Source organism: Echinops telfairi, unplaced genomic scaffold, assembly GCF_000313985.2.
Source record: "Echinops telfairi isolate 266 unplaced genomic scaffold, ASM31398v2 ScPeMD7_7412;HRSCAF=8450, whole genome shotgun sequence".
Lineage (NCBI taxonomy): Eukaryota > Metazoa > Chordata > Mammalia > Afrosoricida > Tenrecidae > Echinops > Echinops telfairi.
The window spans coordinates 13727257-13747705 of NW_022111312.1; the positions used below are offsets into that span (position 1 = coordinate 13727257).

At 44.9% G+C, this 20449-nt stretch overlaps 1 protein-coding gene and 1 pseudogene across 4 annotated transcripts in view; one reads left to right on the forward strand and one right to left on the reverse strand.

The window, feature by feature from the left end:
• Nucleotides 1-1898: 1898 nt before the first annotated feature.
• Nucleotides 1899-20449, reverse strand: part of SBNO1 (strawberry notch homolog 1) — a 48960-nt gene continuing 30409 nt past the window's right edge. For all 4 annotated transcript variants that reach the window (XM_004709611.2, XM_004709610.2, XM_045296679.1 and 1 more), the window contains 11 exons: nt 19211-19323; nt 19057-19128; nt 18594-18693; nt 15644-15718; nt 13158-13304; nt 12299-12393; nt 12127-12219; nt 10090-10227; nt 9368-9444; nt 8445-8638; nt 1899-7526 (listed from right to left, as the gene is read on the reverse strand). In XM_004709611.2, the coding sequence (XP_004709668.1) occupies nt 7384-7526; nt 8445-8638; nt 9368-9444; nt 10090-10227; nt 12127-12219; nt 12299-12393; nt 13158-13304; nt 15644-15718; nt 18594-18693; nt 19057-19128; nt 19211-19323 (1247 nt within the window). In that variant the 3' untranslated portion in view covers nt 1899-7383. The remainder of the gene's footprint in view (nt 7527-8444; nt 8639-9367; nt 9445-10089; nt 10228-12126; nt 12220-12298; nt 12394-13157; nt 13305-15643; nt 15719-18593; nt 18694-19056; nt 19129-19210; nt 19324-20449) is intronic.
• LOC115871932 lies at nt 14165-14616 on the forward strand (annotated as a pseudogene).

A 20449-nucleotide genomic window follows, 5' to 3' on the forward strand; every position in this document is an offset into this window, starting at 1 on the left:
AACTGAATCCCACTGCCATCAAGTTAATTCAGATTTATAAAAACAAATTAAAGCAAATCCACTGCCAGTCAATTGAGCCACAGCATCCTTAGAGGACAGAGCAGAACTGTCTCATCTTTCTTTCCGAACCGCTGACCTTGTGGTGAGCAGTGCAAATTCACAACCAGACACACTGCCATCAAGTTTATTCTGACTTACGGGCTGTAAATATCTACGGGAGAAGATCGTCTCATCTGTGGTAAGCAGAGAAGGGGAAGAGTGCATACGGATAAATTTTTTATTCCCATATATTAGGTCTGGCAGGCTGGGTTTCTGGGGTGGGGGGAGGTGAGTCCCAATCACATCCTCATAATCAATATTGCTCCCCACTATATTCACATCCACATAATATTGTTCCCCACTCTCCTTCACTAACAGTACTACCTTAAAGTTACCTTTTACAAGCGCATGGCTGATTGCTATGTAGCCAGAAGCCCTAACTATAGGAGAAGACATGCGATATTGCTCTCTAGGCTCTGAGACAGCCACTTTCCCTTACCTGGCCCTGGCACCTGGTGTTAGGTTGCTCCTCCAATGTACTCAGGGACCTTTAGGGTTAAGGTACATTGTTACGTATGTGGTTACCTGTAATTAGGGGGGGCTTGCACACCCCTAGAATGTATATAAGCCTTGGCTGGAAATCTGTGTGGACCTGGCTGCTGAAGTCATGGCAGTCCAGGAGGTGAGCCCTTGCAATGGCAGTCCAGGAGGTGAGCCCTTGCAATGGCAGTCCAGGAGGTGAGCCCTTGCATGCCTTATCCTGTCTGATGTCTCTTTAATTTTACCCAATTACACGACCGCTCCTTGGGACCATTTGATTGTGGGGCTCGTATCCCTCACTCACCTGTCTCCCAAGGAATGGCTCGGGTGTTAGCAACCCAATGCCTACCATGCAGCAACACTAACGCTGCCAGTTCTGCTTCACAATTCTGCTGTCTTCCCTCACCCCTACTCAACTTTCTGGGAACCCACCTCAGGTCTAGTGACAGCATCAGACTACACTTCTTGGCCCCTCGGTATCTGTCAAGAAACAACCAGAACCCTGGATCAGCCTCAAGGCTCACTCACTCTCTCCCTGCAGCCATCGACCTCACCTGAAGCTGTCTTGCCTGGTGACCTGGGCACCAGAGTTTGGGTCACAGAGTGGGATCCTTGTCGTCAACATCTTGGGCTCCTGGCAATTCGGTAGCACTTGCCACCCACATGGCCTTCCTTGGCACTTTTATTTCCTTTCTTACTCTTGAAACCATTGGAAATCTCATCTGCAATCTCTGTAACTTAATAACATGTGTGGACAGTATGTGACCGAATGCTAGAAGCCAGTTACTCACTCAACACTTCCACGGACACTAGGAAGCAAAGGTCCTGGGGTTGGACTGCGCCAGGGACAGTGCATGAACTGCAGAAAGGAGGCAGGCTAAGGAGCCAGTGCCCAGCACGCAGCTGCTCTCCGTGTTAGCAGGGACACAGGACATGGTACAGGTGTTCTGCCCTTTCAGAGACAAGTGACTCCCTGGGCTGAGAGATGATGGGAAGGTTGCTGCGAACCACATCCACTACCCCAGGACTGTCAACAGCCATGGCTGAGGATGTGGACAGCTCTTCCCAAGGGCTCAACAGCTGTTTCGTGGCGTCTCATAGGAAGAAACTCAGTGAACAGGTCTCAGGAGCAAGGCAACTAAATGGCAGGGCCACTACCAGGTCTCCAACATCCAGTGGACTTGGCCAGAAGGACATGCCCCACACCACAGAGCATGTCTCTGCAACATGAGTCGTGCTTTATGGTTCTTTCTAAGAATGGCCAATTTCCTCCCCTCAAATGGACGCTCCAACCCAGATAAAAAAGACATGACAAGATCTGCACGTTAGCCAGTTTATTTAAGAATCTTACAAAAGAAAAAGCAAAACATGGCGACGAAAATAAAATACAGAATCTGTTAAGCCTCATGGTTGATCGCTTTGACCTACAAGAATAAACCCTGCACATGATGTCTGCAGTAAGCCTATGGATTTTTAGGACACGCGCCAGCATGGTGGGGCCAGTGGCGCTCAACATGAGTCTGGAGAAGCAGGGCAGCTTCATCTGAACAGTGCGTGCAGGCATCCTCCCGCACCGACAGCCTCCAGAACAGAATGGCTGCGACAAGGGGGTGGGGGTGGGGGGCGGGGGGGCGCCTTGAACCCAAGAACATCTAAGACAAACCCAGAGTTCATGGCCATTTGGAGTTGCCATCACATGACGCACCATGCTGGGTTAGCAAAGGCCAGAGCCCAAAGCCTAGGTATATAAAAGTACCCTTTGTTCAGCAGAGGTAGAACCTGGCACAAGTTTTATTGCAGAGACATAGCATACCTCTCCCGCCTCTCGAGGTTGATGGTAGATAGCTAAGTGGTTATTCAAAAAGAGTATCAGCAGGTTGCAAACTGAGTAGAAACCATGAGCAGAGCAATGTTTTCTGGGAACAGTGCGACCACCATGTGCTATGTAGGGGAAAAGGCTCGCCTTGCCTCATAGAGCAGAAGTCAGAGAGGCTCAAGCCACTTTATCCTCTTCAGTGCCATCAATACTGTCATAGCAAAAGAGCCCCACAGACAAACAGGTCAGCAACGTCTGCTCCAAGAAGGCGTGGGACTCAGGAAGGGAATCTCAGGGAGGGAGGGAATCTGGGCCACAGGGGTGTCCTGAAGGGGCCTATGTCTGGTCCTCTGCCCTGAAGGGCTGTCTGGGTTGGCCTCTGAGGGCCCTAGTGATAGCTATGTAGACCAAAGATTGCCAGAGAGCGGGGACAAGTTAGGCCCCAGGCCCCAAGCCCCAACAAATTAAGTTACTCAGCCTCGTCCAATGTTGTCAACTGATGAAGTGGCACTTTTCGTGAGCGAATGGCTCACAATCTGCCCTGAAAGTCATGAAGGCAGGTTTTCTTAAAAGTACAGTATCTGATTGAAGTGCCAGCGCTGGGTCACTTTGCTCTCACACTAATCTCACAAAGGGCAAAAGTGGGAAGGGCAGACCCCTGTAATCCAACCACCATTCACCTATGGCTGCCCGCTGGTCCAGAAACTAGCCCCAACATTAGTAGCTGTGTTGGGAGGAGGACCTCAGCTGTCCATGTGGACACCATCCCGTACCAGGTGCTGGTCTGGTCTGACGGCTATCATCCTCTGGGCTCAGGGGAGTTAACCTCGGATTCTTTGTTGATGTAAAGCCTCAGACCAGCTTCCTAAAGGAAGTGGGGGTGGGCTGCGGGGATGGGGGTGGGGTGGAGGGAAGACTTGGGTAGGCAGCAGGCTACCCATTGCCGAGTCACACCTGTGAGATTTCTTTTAGGTGGTGAGCCACCTTAGCGGCCTTACAAAGGAGAGGCTGACCTAGGAGCAAAGTTTGATTCCCAATGCACTGAAGAAGTTAGAGGAGCTTGAAAGAAATCTTGGGAAGAATTCTCTTAAGAAATGTGACAAGAACAGGCTCATTATAGCTTCCTAGGAGCATCAGCAACAAGCATACCGACAGGCTCAGAGAGCACTCAAACACCCCTCCAAACAATGCGCGGTACACAGTAAAAACCAAGAACAAAAAGCAGAACCCACTCACGCACGGTGAAAACGAACACGGAGCAGACACATTCTAGTGACCAGATGCAGAATGGAATCACAGCCAACTATGAGTGCATGGCCAGTGAGCTCAGGACAAGGATCAGCATGGCGGAGGGAAGGAGGGATGCACAGGGAGGCAGGGTTCTCCATGTACAAGTATTTACATTTGGATTTCAGAAGAAAGCAGCACTTCTCTATATACACACACCTATATACATATTCACAAGCACAGCCTAACCGAGACAGGGCAGGCTTCGGTCTCGACCTCACGTTCTCAGAAAGAAACAAAGCTGGCTAGTGAGCTCGTCTCCATAGGAGCTTTCCGTTACTCCTGGGCCCTGACCAGACACTAGAGGTCGTTGTGGGCAATTGGCAGCCAATGAGAGATGTTGCGTGGAATGCTCACAACATTTCAGCCACAAAATGTGTGGCGTGTACACAGGCCTCAAGAGGGCTGGCTAACAAAAGATGTCTGGTCAGTGGTGTCACAGAGGACCAAGCATCACTAACTGTGACCCACTCAGCAGACTCACGCAGCACCATTCTTTGAAATGGCTTAGACGTGCTTCTGCTTCTTGTTAAAACAAGGCCCTCTGCCCCATCACAGGGTGACTGCCTCTTCTCAGTGCCCACCCTCTGAACCAGCCCAGATCATGGCCTTGGCCCTCGTGCTCAACCAGAAAGTAGCAGGGTCCCTGCCCCACTGATTCAGGGGGAACGTTTCACTAAGACCAGAACGCTGTGTCTCAAAAACATTGGGTTCCCTGGATCTGGGTAATGGAGAGCAGTTACCTACCTCTTTAAGATGAACCCAAAAAAGGGCAACAGCTAAAAATGTCTCGGAAGTGCTAACAAGTAGGGTCAGAATAAATATATGTACACAACACACGATTCCACTGCTTTGCAGGCAGTTCTGCTGATATATACACACATGTAAAGAGGCGCTTGAAGGCTTTATCTGCAACTGAGCAGGAAAAAGGGAAGACTGCTCACTGGACAAGCTGAATTTACAGATACTCCATGAACACTCCTCACTGACAGCACACCTGGGCAATCCTACTCAATGCAGACACAGAGACCATGAGGCACCAAGGGTGCTAGGTTAGAGCAGACAACCAAATTCCACAAAAGAACAAAAAAGGTTCAGTACCAATGACACTAAGCTCTGAGAGCAGCAGTGTGATATGTAATCACACCTTCATGCTCAGAGCTGTATTGCTAAGAGGGGATGACAAAAGGCCTATCAGAGGTGGGCCAGACTCCTCCCAGGTCTGAAGTGCACAAGCTGCTTCTATACAAAGGGAGCTGTTGTTACAATAGGAGCTTCTGACAGCCGGACCTTGGCCGACCTGAACTCTCGGACTCTGACACAAATCATGGGTACGGGCACAGGATACAGGTCAAGTGCTGACCTTGGAGAGGGGGACAGCCAGGCACTTGGGTCTGTGCTTAGTTGGCCACCCATTTATTCCTAGATTGCCTTAAAAAAAAATTTTTTTTTAATTTTCCAACTGCCTTTTTTGTGAGGTACACCTTCCCCAAAATGGAGAAGAGATTTTGGACCTTATTGTTAATTGTCAATCTGTGTGACAAGAAAACATCCCTTTGCAGCAAGACTGCTAGTCCCAGAGTTAACATGCCATCAGATGTAGGGGCCAAGTACTCACAGACAAGAGCCCTCACTCTGAAACTGCTTAGCTAAAACATCACAACTCCCAAACCTACTAAGAAGGTCCTGCCCTGAGCTGGGTAGCATGCACTTGCCCAGCCACCTGGGAGAGGGAGGGGAAAGGGACCCAGTTCGGTTTCACCCTAGCATGAGAACGGCAGGTGAGCAGGGACTGACAGCAGAAGCAGGAGGAGGGACAGGAACAGGAAGGCCTTGCTGAGTTGAAAGGGCTACCTCTACTCGTGGCTGCTGGTGGAGATCCACACAGTCAAAGGCTGAGATGGGATCGAGGGGAGTTGCATCCACTGGGCAAAATGTGCAGAACAGAAACTATTCTCAAGAAAGCATCTAAAAGAAGACTGATGGCAAATGTCACATCCAGAATTCAGGCTGCACGTGTGTTGAGGGTACAGCCCTAGCCCGCCACCAAGTTCTGAGAGCTTCTCACTGAACCCACACCCTTTAGCCAGCTCTGGGAGTAACCCAAACAACAGTAATTCAACTTAAAACACACTCAAGAAGCTAGCACCGGCGCCTCTGTCAGCACCACCTCACTGGTTTGGGGCGGTGGGAAGCCAGCATAGCATATAAGGCCGCGTGGATGCTGAGGCACCATGCACGTCCTGCGGGGCCCTGGCAGACTCCTGCTGGAGGCGGGAGGGCCTAAGCAAGAGTCCACTGCTTGTTAGTATAACAACTTTTTATTTGACATCTACAAGATTCTGGTATCTTGCAGTGTTGACCAGGTTTATTATACAATCTCAATTCTTTTTTCAATAGTGCAACCTGTGCAAGCAAAAAATAAAATAAAATAATAATAAAAAGATAAAGGAAACACAAAGACCAACTGTCCCCTCAACTTGTTTATAAACATCTATTATAGGAAAAAAAACAACCTTACCCATATTATAGATAAGTGTCTGTTCACATTTGTACATTACCATTTTTAACAGTTTGAGATAAACTCTACAATGTCTTACAACACAATAAACAATATTCAAGTTACTGAGTAACAACAATAACAACAAAAAGAAAGACAACAGAAGCCTTGAGCGTATCCTCGGTGTCTAGGTCAAAACTCAAGAGTGACAGGACGAACAAAAGAGAACGGAGTAAAAAAGGAAGGGGAAAAACAGCTTGTGTATAAGATGGAAGCCAATTTGTACTACTTTCTAAAACTCTTTAAATTAAGGAAACTCTAATTTCAAGAAAAACAGGCTTGCAGCCTTTTTTGTTTTGCAGCACGCATTAGGAATACTATCAACACATTCATAAAAGGGACCCGTTGAGACTTTTGTCACACACACCAGAAAGTATGTACTCAATACCTTGGGAAACTGGGGGCATGGGGGTTGGGGCAAAGGAGCGCACAGGGCAGAAGCGACACCCAGGCAAAAACACTAAAATGCAATACCCAATGCTGTACAGCTACACATTGGTGTCTCTTTGTTACATGACTTCTGGTAATTTTTGTGTACGCATGCTTCCAAACATGCAGTGTCAGAAGATAAACAAGAAAAGAACCTGAACGGATGATAGCAACCTCTCGTTTCATGCTATAACAAACCTACTGCCTATGGTCACGGGGGGAAGAGAACTAATACACAGTCTCTTTATTTATCAACATGCATCCGGCCATGGATGTACTGCATTATACCTGAGCACTGGAGAACGAAAAAATAAAGTCAGTGTGGGAAGTTCCAAGCATCTTAAACCAATTGCTGTTTGTAGCCTTTAACAAACACACAAACCAGCAAGCACACAAGCACACACTCACGCACACACACACCCTCAGCTCACCCAAGGTAACGTAAAAGCAAACAGGAAGTACCACAGAAGAAGGAAGAGGAAAGACAGGTGCACCACACCATCGGCAGGGCTGATTTTCAGTTCTGCTATCTATTCCAGGCTTGTCCTTATTCCCCTAAAAATTAACAAATGGGAGAGGGAGAGACAGAAAGTGCGTGTGTTCGCACAACTGGGGGGAAAATTATAATTCTTTGGAAACTGTCCCTGATTTTTATGCAAATGATATGCTTCAACAGCATTCCCACAGATCCATGTTGAAACCTGTCTGCTCGTTAAGCGTTACTCAAGTTTGCGATGCTCTGCGGGTGATGCTGCTGCCACAGCTGTTTCCTCTGGACCGCAAGCTGCTGAGACTGGTCTGAAGTTGACAGGAGGTTTACGAGCGGAGACACACAGTTGGCTGGAATGATCAAACCTGTAGGAACAAGGATGGGTCAGATTTCACTTAGGATACAGCACACCGCAGACCTGCACCAGGCAGGACAGTTAACAGAGCAAACAAGAGCTCCACAAAAGGGGAAGGGAAGAGGGATGCAGAATTACCAAGACGGCCTCCTCAGAAGCCTTCTGGGTCTTCAGCCATGCTACTAAAAAAGGACCTAGCAAGCTTCCAGATGGGGACATGGGCCATCCCACTTTCTTGATGGAAGAGCTAGAAAGGTGAGCACAGCACTTTCCTACTTCTATAAGAGCAGCCATCTTTGCAGCCCCTCAAAGGGGTGTGACCACTACATGACGCTCCAGGGACTTCGTTGTCCTTGTTAATAAATGCTAGATCAGCTGTTTCTTTACAGTTGGCAATCCAGACTTCTGTATGAAACCTCATCTCTGAAAAACTCGCAACTCATTTAAATGACAACAGGCAACTACCAGAAATCTTTGGGGCCAAGCACATTGTTCCTAGATGGCCATTAACCTTTAATTAGAGTGGTGGAGAAAGTTGTTGCAAAAGAAACAGCAGCAACTAGGCCAAGTGCAGTCCCAGGCCCACCCTTAGCCCTTAAGTGGCTGCAGTCACCCACTGTGGAGCACAGCTTTAGTCTGGCTCTAAGGCAGCACAGCAACAGTGCTGGGAGCACTCTGGGTGGGCGGCTGGGCTCAGTCTCTGCTCCCAGAAGCCTACAGAGGTGGTAGCAGTGAGCAAACTGCAGGGCAGACGTCAGCACAGCGCCCCTTCAGGCAGAACCCACGGGGTAATCTAGTCCATCTCCAAGCTCAGGCCTTTGGCCAGAATAAATGCTCGGACTATACAACAGCTGAAGCAAATCAAGAAAGCAGCAGGGTCTGATCACCACCACCCCACCCCCATCAAACTATAACACAAGAGACTCACCTACAATCCGCTGCCCATCCTCTGTCCTCAGGCGAACAATCTGCATTTTCACATTTGTGCCACTGACTGATGCCAGAACACCTTCCACTTTTGTCCACACACTCAGGACCGACCCACAGAGCACATAGTACGTGCGGCAACGAAGCCCTATTTCACACACTAATCCCAGGCTGGCCTTTTTGCAATTACCTCGCCTGCAAGAGATAAGAAGGTGGGGCATATATATGCGTGTGCATGAACACACAAACAGACGGCTTGGTGGATGGGGACACTCAGAGACTTGGGGACACACACACACACTCTCTCTCTCTCTTTCTCTCTATGGGGTGTCTCTCTCTCTCTCCCTGCCTAAGGAGAATAAAAACTTTTATATCCCATAACCTTTTCCCAAAAATGGGCCAGACACCCAAGAACATTACGCCTTTAGTGGGTGAGAAAACACGCAACAGCAAACTCAGAGCTGTAACTGTTCTCTGGCAGGTTCGGAAATGAACCTCACAAGGACAGCTCAGGACTTGAAAGGCCAACCACAGCTGGCTGCTCCAGAACCTCTACAGGGTGATCCAGTCCAAGAGATTTAGCTACTTCCTGTACCTCTGTAGTACCTTTCAAGTTCGCTTTCAGAATAAAATAAAACCGTGGTAGTAATGCTGTAAATAACAGAAAGGAGGGGGGAGGGACATGTAGAGAAGGAAGGGAAAAGCCAGTTTTTAACACTCCAGGTACAGGTATTGAATGATTCTGGACGATGGCTCGGTGATGGGCAGAGGGCTGCGTGGGCAGTGCATAGTGATCCAGTAGTTTCTTGTAGACTGAACCACATCCTCCCAAGATACTCTGAACATTTAACTTCTAAGGGCATGTTTGGATGGTTTCCTTAAATCTGTGTTGGAAAATACATGAGAAACAGGAAGATAACTCACCAATACGCATGGGTACAAGTATCTGCTGAGGAGTTATACTGGTCCAACCAGTGCACCAGGGCATCATCAGACACCACCTGTGAAGCGCAGCAAAAATTTCATTGTGGGGAAAAAAGAAATTCATTGTGATGTAATTGCTGTATGTAAACTGCCAATCTAAAAGAGAGAAACACCTCCAGAGGCAGCCAATTAAAACTGTCCCAGTACTGACAAAGTGAGTGTCGGTCCTGGCTGAAAGCAAAATACCCGGAACTGCACACCATGGTAGAGTGACACGGACACAATTTTGGTTTGGTACATCATCCCTTTAGTTGGAAAAGTCCAGTCATTTCTGCAGTTAACATGGAAAGCATCGTTTTAAGATCACTTCCAGGGTTTCACGAGCCTTGTTGGTGTAGGGCTTATAGGTTGGGTTGCAATCGGAATGGTTGGCATTTCAAAACCAACAGCAGGTCTCAGGGAGAAAGACTGGCTTTCTAATACTGTCCATAGTTGCAGTCTCAGAAACTCACAGGTGGTCACTATGGGTCAAGTCAGCATTAACTTGAAGGCAGTAAGTATGATCTTACAATTTCCTAATGCTGGTCACATTAAGACTTAAATATTAACGTAAGAAAACCTGACTTTTATGAAAAAGGTTTTCCTTCACAGATAAATCATCATCAATATTCTACTATTAAATAAGTCCTTACATACAGGACAACATAAACACAAGAAAGTACCTTCTTATATTTCTTCTTGAGATCAGAGCAAATTTCTAATTTGAGTTGTTTCCCAGTATTTGGTCTATAGACTAAGAAAAGCTTCTTTTTAGGGTTTACTTCTTTAACTAAGATGGCCGTTTTCTTATTGTTCCTTATCTACATTAAAAGGAGAAATATGAAGATTAGATACCACACACATCATGGACCATACATACTGTTTGGCAGATGGTAACATCTGCAAGAAAGGGTAAAAAGCACATGTATGACAAGGTTAACCAGGCCACAGCACCAAAAACAATCTGACCTCTCAACGGTGAGGTAGGAAAGACAGGCAGTAGGAAGACCAAGATATTCCTGAGAAAACTCTAGATTTCGATATAAGGCACAAGTATGTACCTGGACAATTAGCCACGCCTCTGCTTAATCCTCAAGGGGAATGAAATGAGGGCAGGAAAATATGGATGTTTCAGGTAACCAACTTTCCCTCTTGCTGGATGGTTTAAAGTACTTGCAACTAAACGATGGAGTCGGGAGCATGTTATTCCTGGGTGAGGTGCAGTGAATTTTGCATCATCATAACCCTAGTCACGCAGGGTGCTCCAGTCAGAGGGTCACCTGGCTGACAGGGCGGCCGTCGGGGTGTGAGGCACCCAGGGCGAGCAGGATAACCGTGGCCAGAATGCCAAGATGCTAAATGGAGGTGAGTCAGTTTACAGACATGGAAGACCCACCTCAACAAAGAAATGAGATAACTTAGGTATAGGATTTATTTCAATATGGGCCTAGGAGAAAAAAATAAGGAGTTACAAAAAAGCTCCACAAGGAAAAACAAGAGTAGAAAATTAGTTTTTCTTTTCAAGTCCGGTGAACAGGTTCCAAGCAAAAACCTAGAGCAAAACTGAAGGAAAAGAAAAGTCTCAAGGCAAAGATCCTTCCCCAACTGGCACACATAATAAATCATTGTTCAGTGGGGCCACGCTGTCTGAATTCAGATACTGTTTTTTACAATGATTTAAAATAAAAGGATAGAATTTTTTATTTGCTCTTCAAGGACATTAAAGAGCCTTTATTACTTGTGTCAAGTAATAGTGACACAAAGTTTATGAGACCCCTGGGCACCTAACACAATAATGCAGAATATTACACTTTACATCAGTGGTTCTCAACCTTCCTAACGCCACGACCCTTTAATAGTTCATGTTGTGGCGATCCCCAACCATAAAATTATTTTCTTGCTACTTTATAACTGTAATTCTGCTACTGTTATAAAGTGGGCGGCCCCCAAAGGGGTGGTGACCCACAGGTTGAGAACTGCTACTTTACATGGTTAACAGTAAAAGGGAAAAACTTGGTAAGCATAGTATTTGCAGCCTGTAACAGCAGAGGGACTGTGTGTCCCCGGAGTCATGTTAGCTAATGAAAGTGGAACTTAGAGCAACTGACAGTCATCCCATATTTGTTCCAAGAGAAATGGCTGTGACTTGCTGGGATGGGGCTCCTCCCGGTCAACTCCACCCCGCCCTAGGGACAAACAAAGGGCGATCAAGGCCACATAGAGCCAACTCAGGGGAAGTTCAAAATGAGGACTAGTGTTAAAAATCTCACAACACGCCAAGTAAAAATGGCTACCAATGAACACACAATAAGTAATAGATTAACCAAGCGAGGAAGGAAGGCACACATGTGAAAACTCCCAAGTTGAACAGGAGCAAGTCCTTAGCAATACGTTAAAGAGCAGACAGATACGAACTTGGGTGAAAGAAAAATCTAAAAATCTACTGAATACAAAACTGAAGATTTGAAATGTAAACCCACCACTTAACAGGCAATTTAAAAATTGGTTTAAAAAAATAAAGAAAAAGGTGTGTGTGTGTGTGGGGTTGGGTAGGTGGGTGGAAGAGCTGATACCAAGGACTCAATAGAAAGTAAATGTCTAGAAAAGAATGAGGACAACATATGCACAAACATACCTGATTCAAGTGATGTATGGATTGTGATAAGAGTTGTACGAGCCCCCAATAAAATGATTAAAAATAATAATAAAATAAATCGTACTTGCAATGACAAGTAAAAGCCATCATCTGGTCCTGTTAGCTCAGCCCAAATCTTGGTGGCTTCCTCCCAGGACATGCCCCTCTCGACACTAATCTGTAAGAGAAAGAGTTTAAGGTGAGCGATCGGTCACACACTGACAGTTAACTTGCACAGTCCCGCTTTCCAAACTCACAGTAAACAGCTCCACGTGGCCTGAGGTTGAATACCCCGGAGTCAGAAACTTCTTGGCATCACTTTTCCTCACTTTTTCATCTCCAGAACCAAGGTCTTGAACAAGAAAAAGCAGTGTAAAGACAAAAAGATCACACACACACAAAATTAGGCACACACATGCCATTTAAAAAATTCCTGATTGCAGTTCCTAAAGGTTTCCTCCCCGCTCCCACTACCATGACTCGAATTCGATCTTGCAAGACTGGCTAGACCAGAGGATGTACACTGGTATAGATAGGAACTGAAAATACAGGGAATCCAGGACGGATGAGCCCTATAGGACCAGTGGTGTGAGTGGCAAAACAGGGAGGGTAAAGGGAGAATGGGTAGGAAAGAGGGAACCGATTACATGGAACTGTGTGTGACCTCCTCCCTGGGGGACAGACAACCGAAAAGTGGATGAAGGGAGACGTCGGACAGGGCAAGATATGACAAAATACCCATTTATAAACTATCAAGGGTTCATGCGGGAGTGGGGAGCAGGGAGGGAGGGGAAAAATTAGGACCCAATGTCGGGGGTTTAAATGGAGAGAAAATGTTTTGAGAAACGATGTACAAATGCGCTTTACACAATTGATGTGTGTATGGATTGGGATAACAGTTGTATGAGCCCCTAATAAAATGTTAAAAAAAAAAAAAATTCCTGATTGTAGTGGTGATTGCATAAATCTTCTGAATATGACTGAATGAACTGTTTGATAAGTAAAGTATGCAAAAAAAAAAACCTGCTTAAAAATAAGGAAAGCAAGCTGAATGAGTGGTGTCACTTCAGATAAATGTGTATGAAATTAGTGCCCCCCAAAAAAAGTTCCACTTACCTAAGATTCCCATATCATATCTTCCATTCTTTTTGGCATTTTGAACAACTGCAGTCAGTGTGTCCGCAAAATACTGAAACAAGGCATTTTGTTGATGGACCTCCATACCTAAAATTCTATTTAAGAACTTCCCTATGTTGTTATAATCTGCAATAAAGAGTACGTGAACATTTAGTACATTCCGATGGTAATTAAAATGTTTTATTCAACTAGGCCTACTTCAAGTCCCACTTCCTCTTCCTTTAATTCTTCCCTGACAACTTTTGGGATGTCCCGTGCCTGGAGTAGGGCTGTAATTTAACCACTTCTAGCTCTATCCAGCATCATAGCCAGAATACATGTTTAACAGATACTTGTGGCATTGATTTTTACAGCCTCAACTTCATTTCTGAACGTATGAACATAAAAGTGCTAAAAAGAGAAAAGAAATTCTATCACACACTAACATGAACGAACTTTGAAAGCATAATGGTTAACTCAAACATATACGGACAAACACTCTTATGATTCCATTCAGTGAACAATCCACAAACGGCAAATCCATACACTAAGGAAGGGAAATGGAGTTTTTGTGCAATGGGCACACGATATCTGTTGGGAATGATGAAATGGTTTTGAAAAGCAAGTCATGTCTGCACAACATTAGGAATGTAATTAACATGAGAGAAAAAAAGCTTAAGACGGCAAATGTTGTTATGTGCATGTTACCACCATTCCTTGACTTCTAGCAGGGTTTCCCAAGATGGGTGATACTGACTCTGCCCCCACCCCACCCCACCCCACCCCACGCCACGCCAGGTTCTGAAATGATCCAAGGGGCTGCAAAAGCAGTCATCTACAATCTATCCTAGATGGGCTAGCTATCATGTGAAAGTGTTTAATTTCCTAGAGGGAGTGGGGTCAGCTGATTTTTTTTAAACCTAAAAATTGGATGACAAGCTCAAATATCATGGGAACGTAGAACCTACAAAAACCATATGCCCCCCTCTTTCGTTTCGGCTGCCGACATGCCCTCCAGACTGAGGAAGACCCGGAAACTCCACGTGAACCACGGCCACGGCCTGCATCGGGAAGCATCAGAAGCACCCAGGAGGCCGGGGTAATGCTGGTTGGTGGCTTGCATTGTCACAGGATCAACTTCGACAAATACCATCCAGGTGACTTTGGAAAAGTCGGTATGCTGCATTACCACTTAAAGAAGAAACAGAACTTCGGCCCAACTGTGAACCTTGATAAATTGTGGACCTTTGTCAGTGAGCAGACCAGGGTCAATGCTGCCAAAAATAAGACTGGAGCTGCACCCATCATTGACGTGGTTCGGTTGGGCTACGACAAAGTTCTGGCGAAGGGTAAACTTCCAAAGCAACCTGTCATCATGAAGGCCAAATTCTTCAGCAGAAGAGCTGAGAAGATTAAGGGTGTTGGGGTGGGGGGGGTAGGTTGTGTCCTGGTGGCTTGAAGCTACGTGGAAGTTTAATTAAGTTAAAAATGGCAACAACAAAAAACCCAACCATATGCCCCTCAGAAAACCACTGAGTGTTGTTCATAGCAGCTTCGCCATAACTGCCAAAACTTACAAGCAAGCAAGCAAGCTATCCTTCAATAAGTGAGTAATAAACCAATTGTGTTATATCTACACAATGGAGTGATAGAAACCAAGTAAGCCATGGAAAGACATTGGTACAATCTTCAGGGCACGTTACCAAGAGAAAGAAGTCACTGAAAAAGTTAGAGTGACCGATTCTAACTAAGGAATATTCTAGAAGAGGAAAAAGTAGGAGTGTTTCATCAGTGGTTGACAGTGAAAGGGGGGAACGGGACTAAGAGGCAGAGGAGGGATGAGGATGAAGGGGTGAAGCCCACGGCATTTGAAGGTCACTGAATAGTTCTGCAGGTCACAGAAGAGAACGGGATGCACCGGTCAAATCCCACAAAACTGGCCAACACCAAGAGTGGGCCTCCATATAAATGGGAGACAATTTAATAAGCATGTGTCATATTGGTCCATAAGCTGTGACTAATGTCCCACAGCAGGGCAGATAATAATAAAAGCAGGGTGCAGAGAATGGGAATGCTTACACTTTCTGGGGGAAAAAGATCTGTTTAAAAAAAAAAGTTCAAAATAAAATAAAATAAAAGAGCAAAAAAAAAAAAAGTTCTCTAGAACAAGAGATCAAAAGGCATCAAACCTTGCCCAGATGGCTGGATGGAAAGGAAAGGTCAAAGGTACATGGGAAACAGAAAAGTGAGAAAAGCGCTATTACATTGTGAGGATTGCAACCAATGTCACAAATCAAAACACTTATTAATTGTTGAACAGGAAACCAATTTGCTCTGAAAACTCTCAATCAAACCAAAATAAGAAATTTTATAATTAGTAAACAGTACTAACTTCAAGATTCTCTACCTAGTTGCCAAAAACATTAAAAACAAACAGCTTTTAACCATGGAGCAACAGCTTTGTGCACACACAAATGAAGTGTTACCTTTATCGAGCGTTAGAATTCCTGAACGATCTTCTACATTGATGAGGCCAACGCCAATCAGTCCTTGTCGAACATCTATAAGGAAACATGCTCATCAGAATCCTGTCACTCAGTAGGCCCATTCCACCAGATCAAATAGGCCGGTTTCTATTAGCTTAAAGGAGTGGAATAAAGTTCCCAGGGTCTTTAAAATGAAAACAAATTCACCACCACTGGGTTGATTCTGAATGTCTTTAACTGTGCCACAGAGTGAGTTTTTTGTTTTGTTTTTTAAAGATTTTATTAGGGGCTCATACAACTGTTATCCCAATCCATACACACATCAATTGTGTAGAGCGCATTTGTACATCATTCTCAAAACATTTTCTCTCCACTTAAACCCCCGACATTAGGTCCTCATTTTTCCCCTCCCTCCCCGCTCTCCCCTCCCTCATGACCCCTTGATAGTTTATAAATTGGTATTTTGTCATATCTTGCCCTGTCCGACGTCTCCCTTCACCCACTTTTCAGTTGTCTGTCCCCCAGGGAGGAGGTCACATATAGTTCCTTGTAATCGGTTCCCTCTTTCCTACCCATTCTCCCTTTACCCTCCCTGTTTCGCCACTCACACCACTGGTCTTGTAGGACTCATCCGCCCTGGATTCCCTGGATTTTCAGTTCCTATCTGTACCAGTGTACATCCTGCCACAGAGTTTTGTTTCTTTTTTTAACATTAGGGGCTCACACAACTGTTATCCCAATCCATACATACATCAATTGTGTAAAGCGCATCTGCACATCGTTTGTCAAAACATTTCTCTCCACTTAAACCCCCTACATCAGGTCCTCATTTTTCCCCTCCCTCCCCGCTTCCTCATCAGCCCTTGATAGTTTATAAATGGGTATTTTGTCATATCCAGAGTGAGTTTTTAAAAGTAGCTGACCAGTCTTCTTCTGAAGGGCCTCTGGGTAGACTTGCAAACTCCAAACTTTCAGCTAGTGGTCAAGCATGTTAACTGCTTGTCCCAGCCAGCCTCCACTCCTAGGTGTCCCAGCTATCTGTCATTGAGTAGGTGACTCCCAACAAGCCTAGTAGAAATGCCCCAGGGAGCTTCCAGGTCTGTGAAACTTCACAGAAGCCAACTGCCTCTCCTTTCTCCCTCAGAGTGGCTGGTGGGTTCAAACAAGCAACCTCTGGGTTAACAGCTGAGTAGTGCACTACTCAACTCATTACATCTAAAACAATTTTGACCATGTAGCAGAAAGCTAACTAGTTAAATACCTGTGCAAATAAGAACATAAGCATAGATCCATCCCCAGTGTTACATATCATGACCAACAAAGTAAGGCAAAGATAGCGTGGGGGATGGTTCAAAAAACACTAGTATCTAGGCTACCACTTTAAAGAACCTGGTGACAGAAAACGAGGCTGTGATAAGTAGGTTTATTGTGCCAACATGGCCAATGAACACATGTGGGATTAACTGAAGGGGGGAGAGATAAATGGCTCAGCGAGCCTCGCCTTTCTTGTCTCTTGCTCTTCGATCACGGACCAGTGTGCGGCTGACTTGCTTGTTCTGTGTCTCAATTTGCAAGTTACAATACCTGTGGGACACCTAACCCGTGGACTGTGTGGCTGTAATTTGAGGTTCCTTCAAGACCTGCTTCATCACGCTATTGGAATTTACATCTCTTGAGCTGTGGACTGTCAGACCCTGAATTCTGGCTGACTGTTGGTGACCTGCCTTGCTGTTTGCTGCTGTGCCCGGATACCCTGAATTGCTCTAAAGAGCAGCCCTCAAGAATTGAAGGACTGCCAGTGTCTCACAGATGTCTCATGGGAGTGAGCTGCACTGAGCCATTTGTACTTCTTCACGGATTAATTAACTGTGTATTTCTTATGTAATCTATCTATCTATATTTATATAATTATTAGCGTTCTGGTTTTGTTTCTCTAAAGAACCCTTTCTAACATAAAGGCCAAGGTGGTGTGTTTGTTTAGATGCTACCAGCAATCCTGAGCTGCCCTGACTTGTATCAACGAAGTCTCCACATATGTATACGGACTGTCAGCAACATTAAAAACTAGTTCCAACTGTAGGGAAAAGAAATTTCTAGCAAAATTTGGCAGCTAAACATGAGGACATTTAAGTATCTTACAACTTGAAAGATTTCTTTCAAACAATGGAAATATCCATATACATATGAACAAAATTAAGTAAATCGAAGACTATTTGAGTGAGCCACTCATACTCACCCATCCGTTCTAACTACTATTAATACAAGGTCAATTTTCATTTCCTCTACAATGTCCATTAGCCCCCACTAACTACTTGTTCCTTCTATTTTAAAACTGTTAGAGGTTACCGGACAAACAGACTTTAATGAATGCTTTCTAACTCTCAGATTGGATAACATGCTTTATCAAGAACAAAAGTACTTCATTTGAGTGAAGTTTGTGGTATTAATAAGCTTTAATATAAAAAGCAATCTTTACTTTCTAAATAATATGTGACTTAAAATTTACAAATTATATCCATAGGAAGCAAAAACCTAAAAAACAGCATATACCCCAAAACAATTACCCTGAGACGATCTGTAAGCCTTAAACCAAAAAAATACCGCCTGAATGCTTTTGAAAATTAAACATTCAGCTTAATATTAAAAGAAAGGGAGATCCTTGCTTCTTTCATGCCTGTCTCTATGGGATCAAGCTGAGAACAGGCACCCGAAAGATTGGACAAGAATCTGAGGTTAATGGAGGAGGAACAACTCAACAAAGGAGGGAAAGAACAGCTGCACAACTCCAAGAATGCCCTCGAGGTCGCTGAATCATGCCTGGAGGGACTGTGGCACTGACATGAACACTCTGAGCAAGATCAAAGTGTTTAAAAATATAAAACCCAGCCTATGTTAGAGCAGGTTTTGTTTGGTGCCTACTGGCCAGTAACCATTTCCCTGTACAAGTCACCTTTGAAGAACTCCCCCGGGTACTCTGGAGGCGGGGATACCAGAGGAGTGTCCAGGTTGACAATTGATTTCATGACGATTTCTAAAGCGTTTCTTCCATACTGCAATAAATACAAAAAAAATCTTTTGAACCAGTTTTAGCATTTGGATACTCTTCAATCAAATGCACAATGTTTTTTGGTTTTTTTTAAAAAAGGCAGCTTTACCTAAGATTCCCAACTGCAGGCCTCGGTTATTATCCTAGCTCTAAGGGCCATGGAAATAAAACTCTGGCCCCACTGCCCCAAGGGCCACCATGACTCCTTCCTCCCTGACAGGATTTACAGGATGTTAAAGCAAAGGGAAGACAACTTTTCTTTTCAGTTATTAACCACCTTCCCTATTTGTTTCATCCTAACAAGGACAAAACCTTATTGTAGACTCCAAACACTCATGTTTTCTCCAAATGGAAAGTTGAAATGTACCTTGTTGTCAAAGTTGAACCGGCTCAAATCTCTAGATTCCGTCGCTCTTCGATCGCCATGCGTGAGCGCCCCCTGTCAAAACATGAAACTCCCAATGAAAGCCCAGTTGGCACCTTCAGCAGAGAACTAGAACTGACATTACCGACAAACTTACCAAACTCTCAAGTCTTTTAGCAACAATAGATGCAAATCTTTGTTCCCCTGCCAACTCAGAAATCAGAAAGACATATTCGGGAGCAGTAACCTGGTTCGATCTGTGAGTTCGTCCTGTAACAACATTGTTGAGTCACGTGTGCCCAGTAAAAAAAAACACAGGCTGCTGAGAGCCATCCTTAGCATTTAACGCTACAATGGAATTCAGAAACCATTTTTTTAAAAAAGGAAAAGCTGAAGAAATGATCATTTATCCTAACTCTGTACATGAATTCCACCCACATGTTTAACAATAGTACTCAAGATAGATAAAGACACCCATTGACCAATGGTGATGCAGGTGCTGGTACTGTACCAGGCCCAGGTCCAAGGCAACACACAACCACTTATGATACTACCACAAAATGCTGGTTTAAAGTCACTTTAGAGCAGCGGTTCTCAACCTGTGGATCGCGACCCCTTTGGGAGTCAAACAACCTTTTCACTGGGATTGCCAGATTTATAACAGTATCCAAATGACAGTTATGCAATAGCAACGAAAACAATTTTTTTCCTTAATCATTTTATTGGGGAGTTGTACAACTCATCATAATCCATACATATATCGTGTCAAGCACATTTGTTGCCATCATCATTCTCAAAACATTTTCTTTCTACTTGAGCCCTTGGTATCAGCTCATTTTCCCCCTCCTTCATGAACCCTTGATAACTTACAAATTATTATTTTATCATATCTTGATTACACGGTCCAACGTCTCCCTTCACTCACTTTTCTGTTGTCCATCCCACAAGGCAGAGGTTATATACAGATCCTTGTAATTGGTTCCCCTTTTCCACCCCACCTTCCCTCCACCCTCCCAGTATCGCCACTCTCAGCACTGACCCTGAAGGGATCACCTGTCTTGGATTCCCTGTGTTTTCAGTTCCTATCTGTACCAGTGTACATCCTCTGGTCTAGCCAGACTTGAAGCTAGAATTGGGATCATGATAGTTGGGGGTGGGGGAGGAAGCATTTAGGAACTAGAGGAAAGTTGTATGTTTCATCACTGCTACACTGTACCCTGACTGACTCGCTCGTCTCCTCCCTGCAACCCTTCCGTAAGGGGATGTCCCGTTGCCTAAAAATGGGTCTTGGGTCCCCAATCTGCACTCGCCTTCATTCACAATGATTTGATTTTTTGTTCTTTGATGCCTGATACCTGATCCCCTCGCAATGACTCAAGCTGGTGTGCGTCTTCCT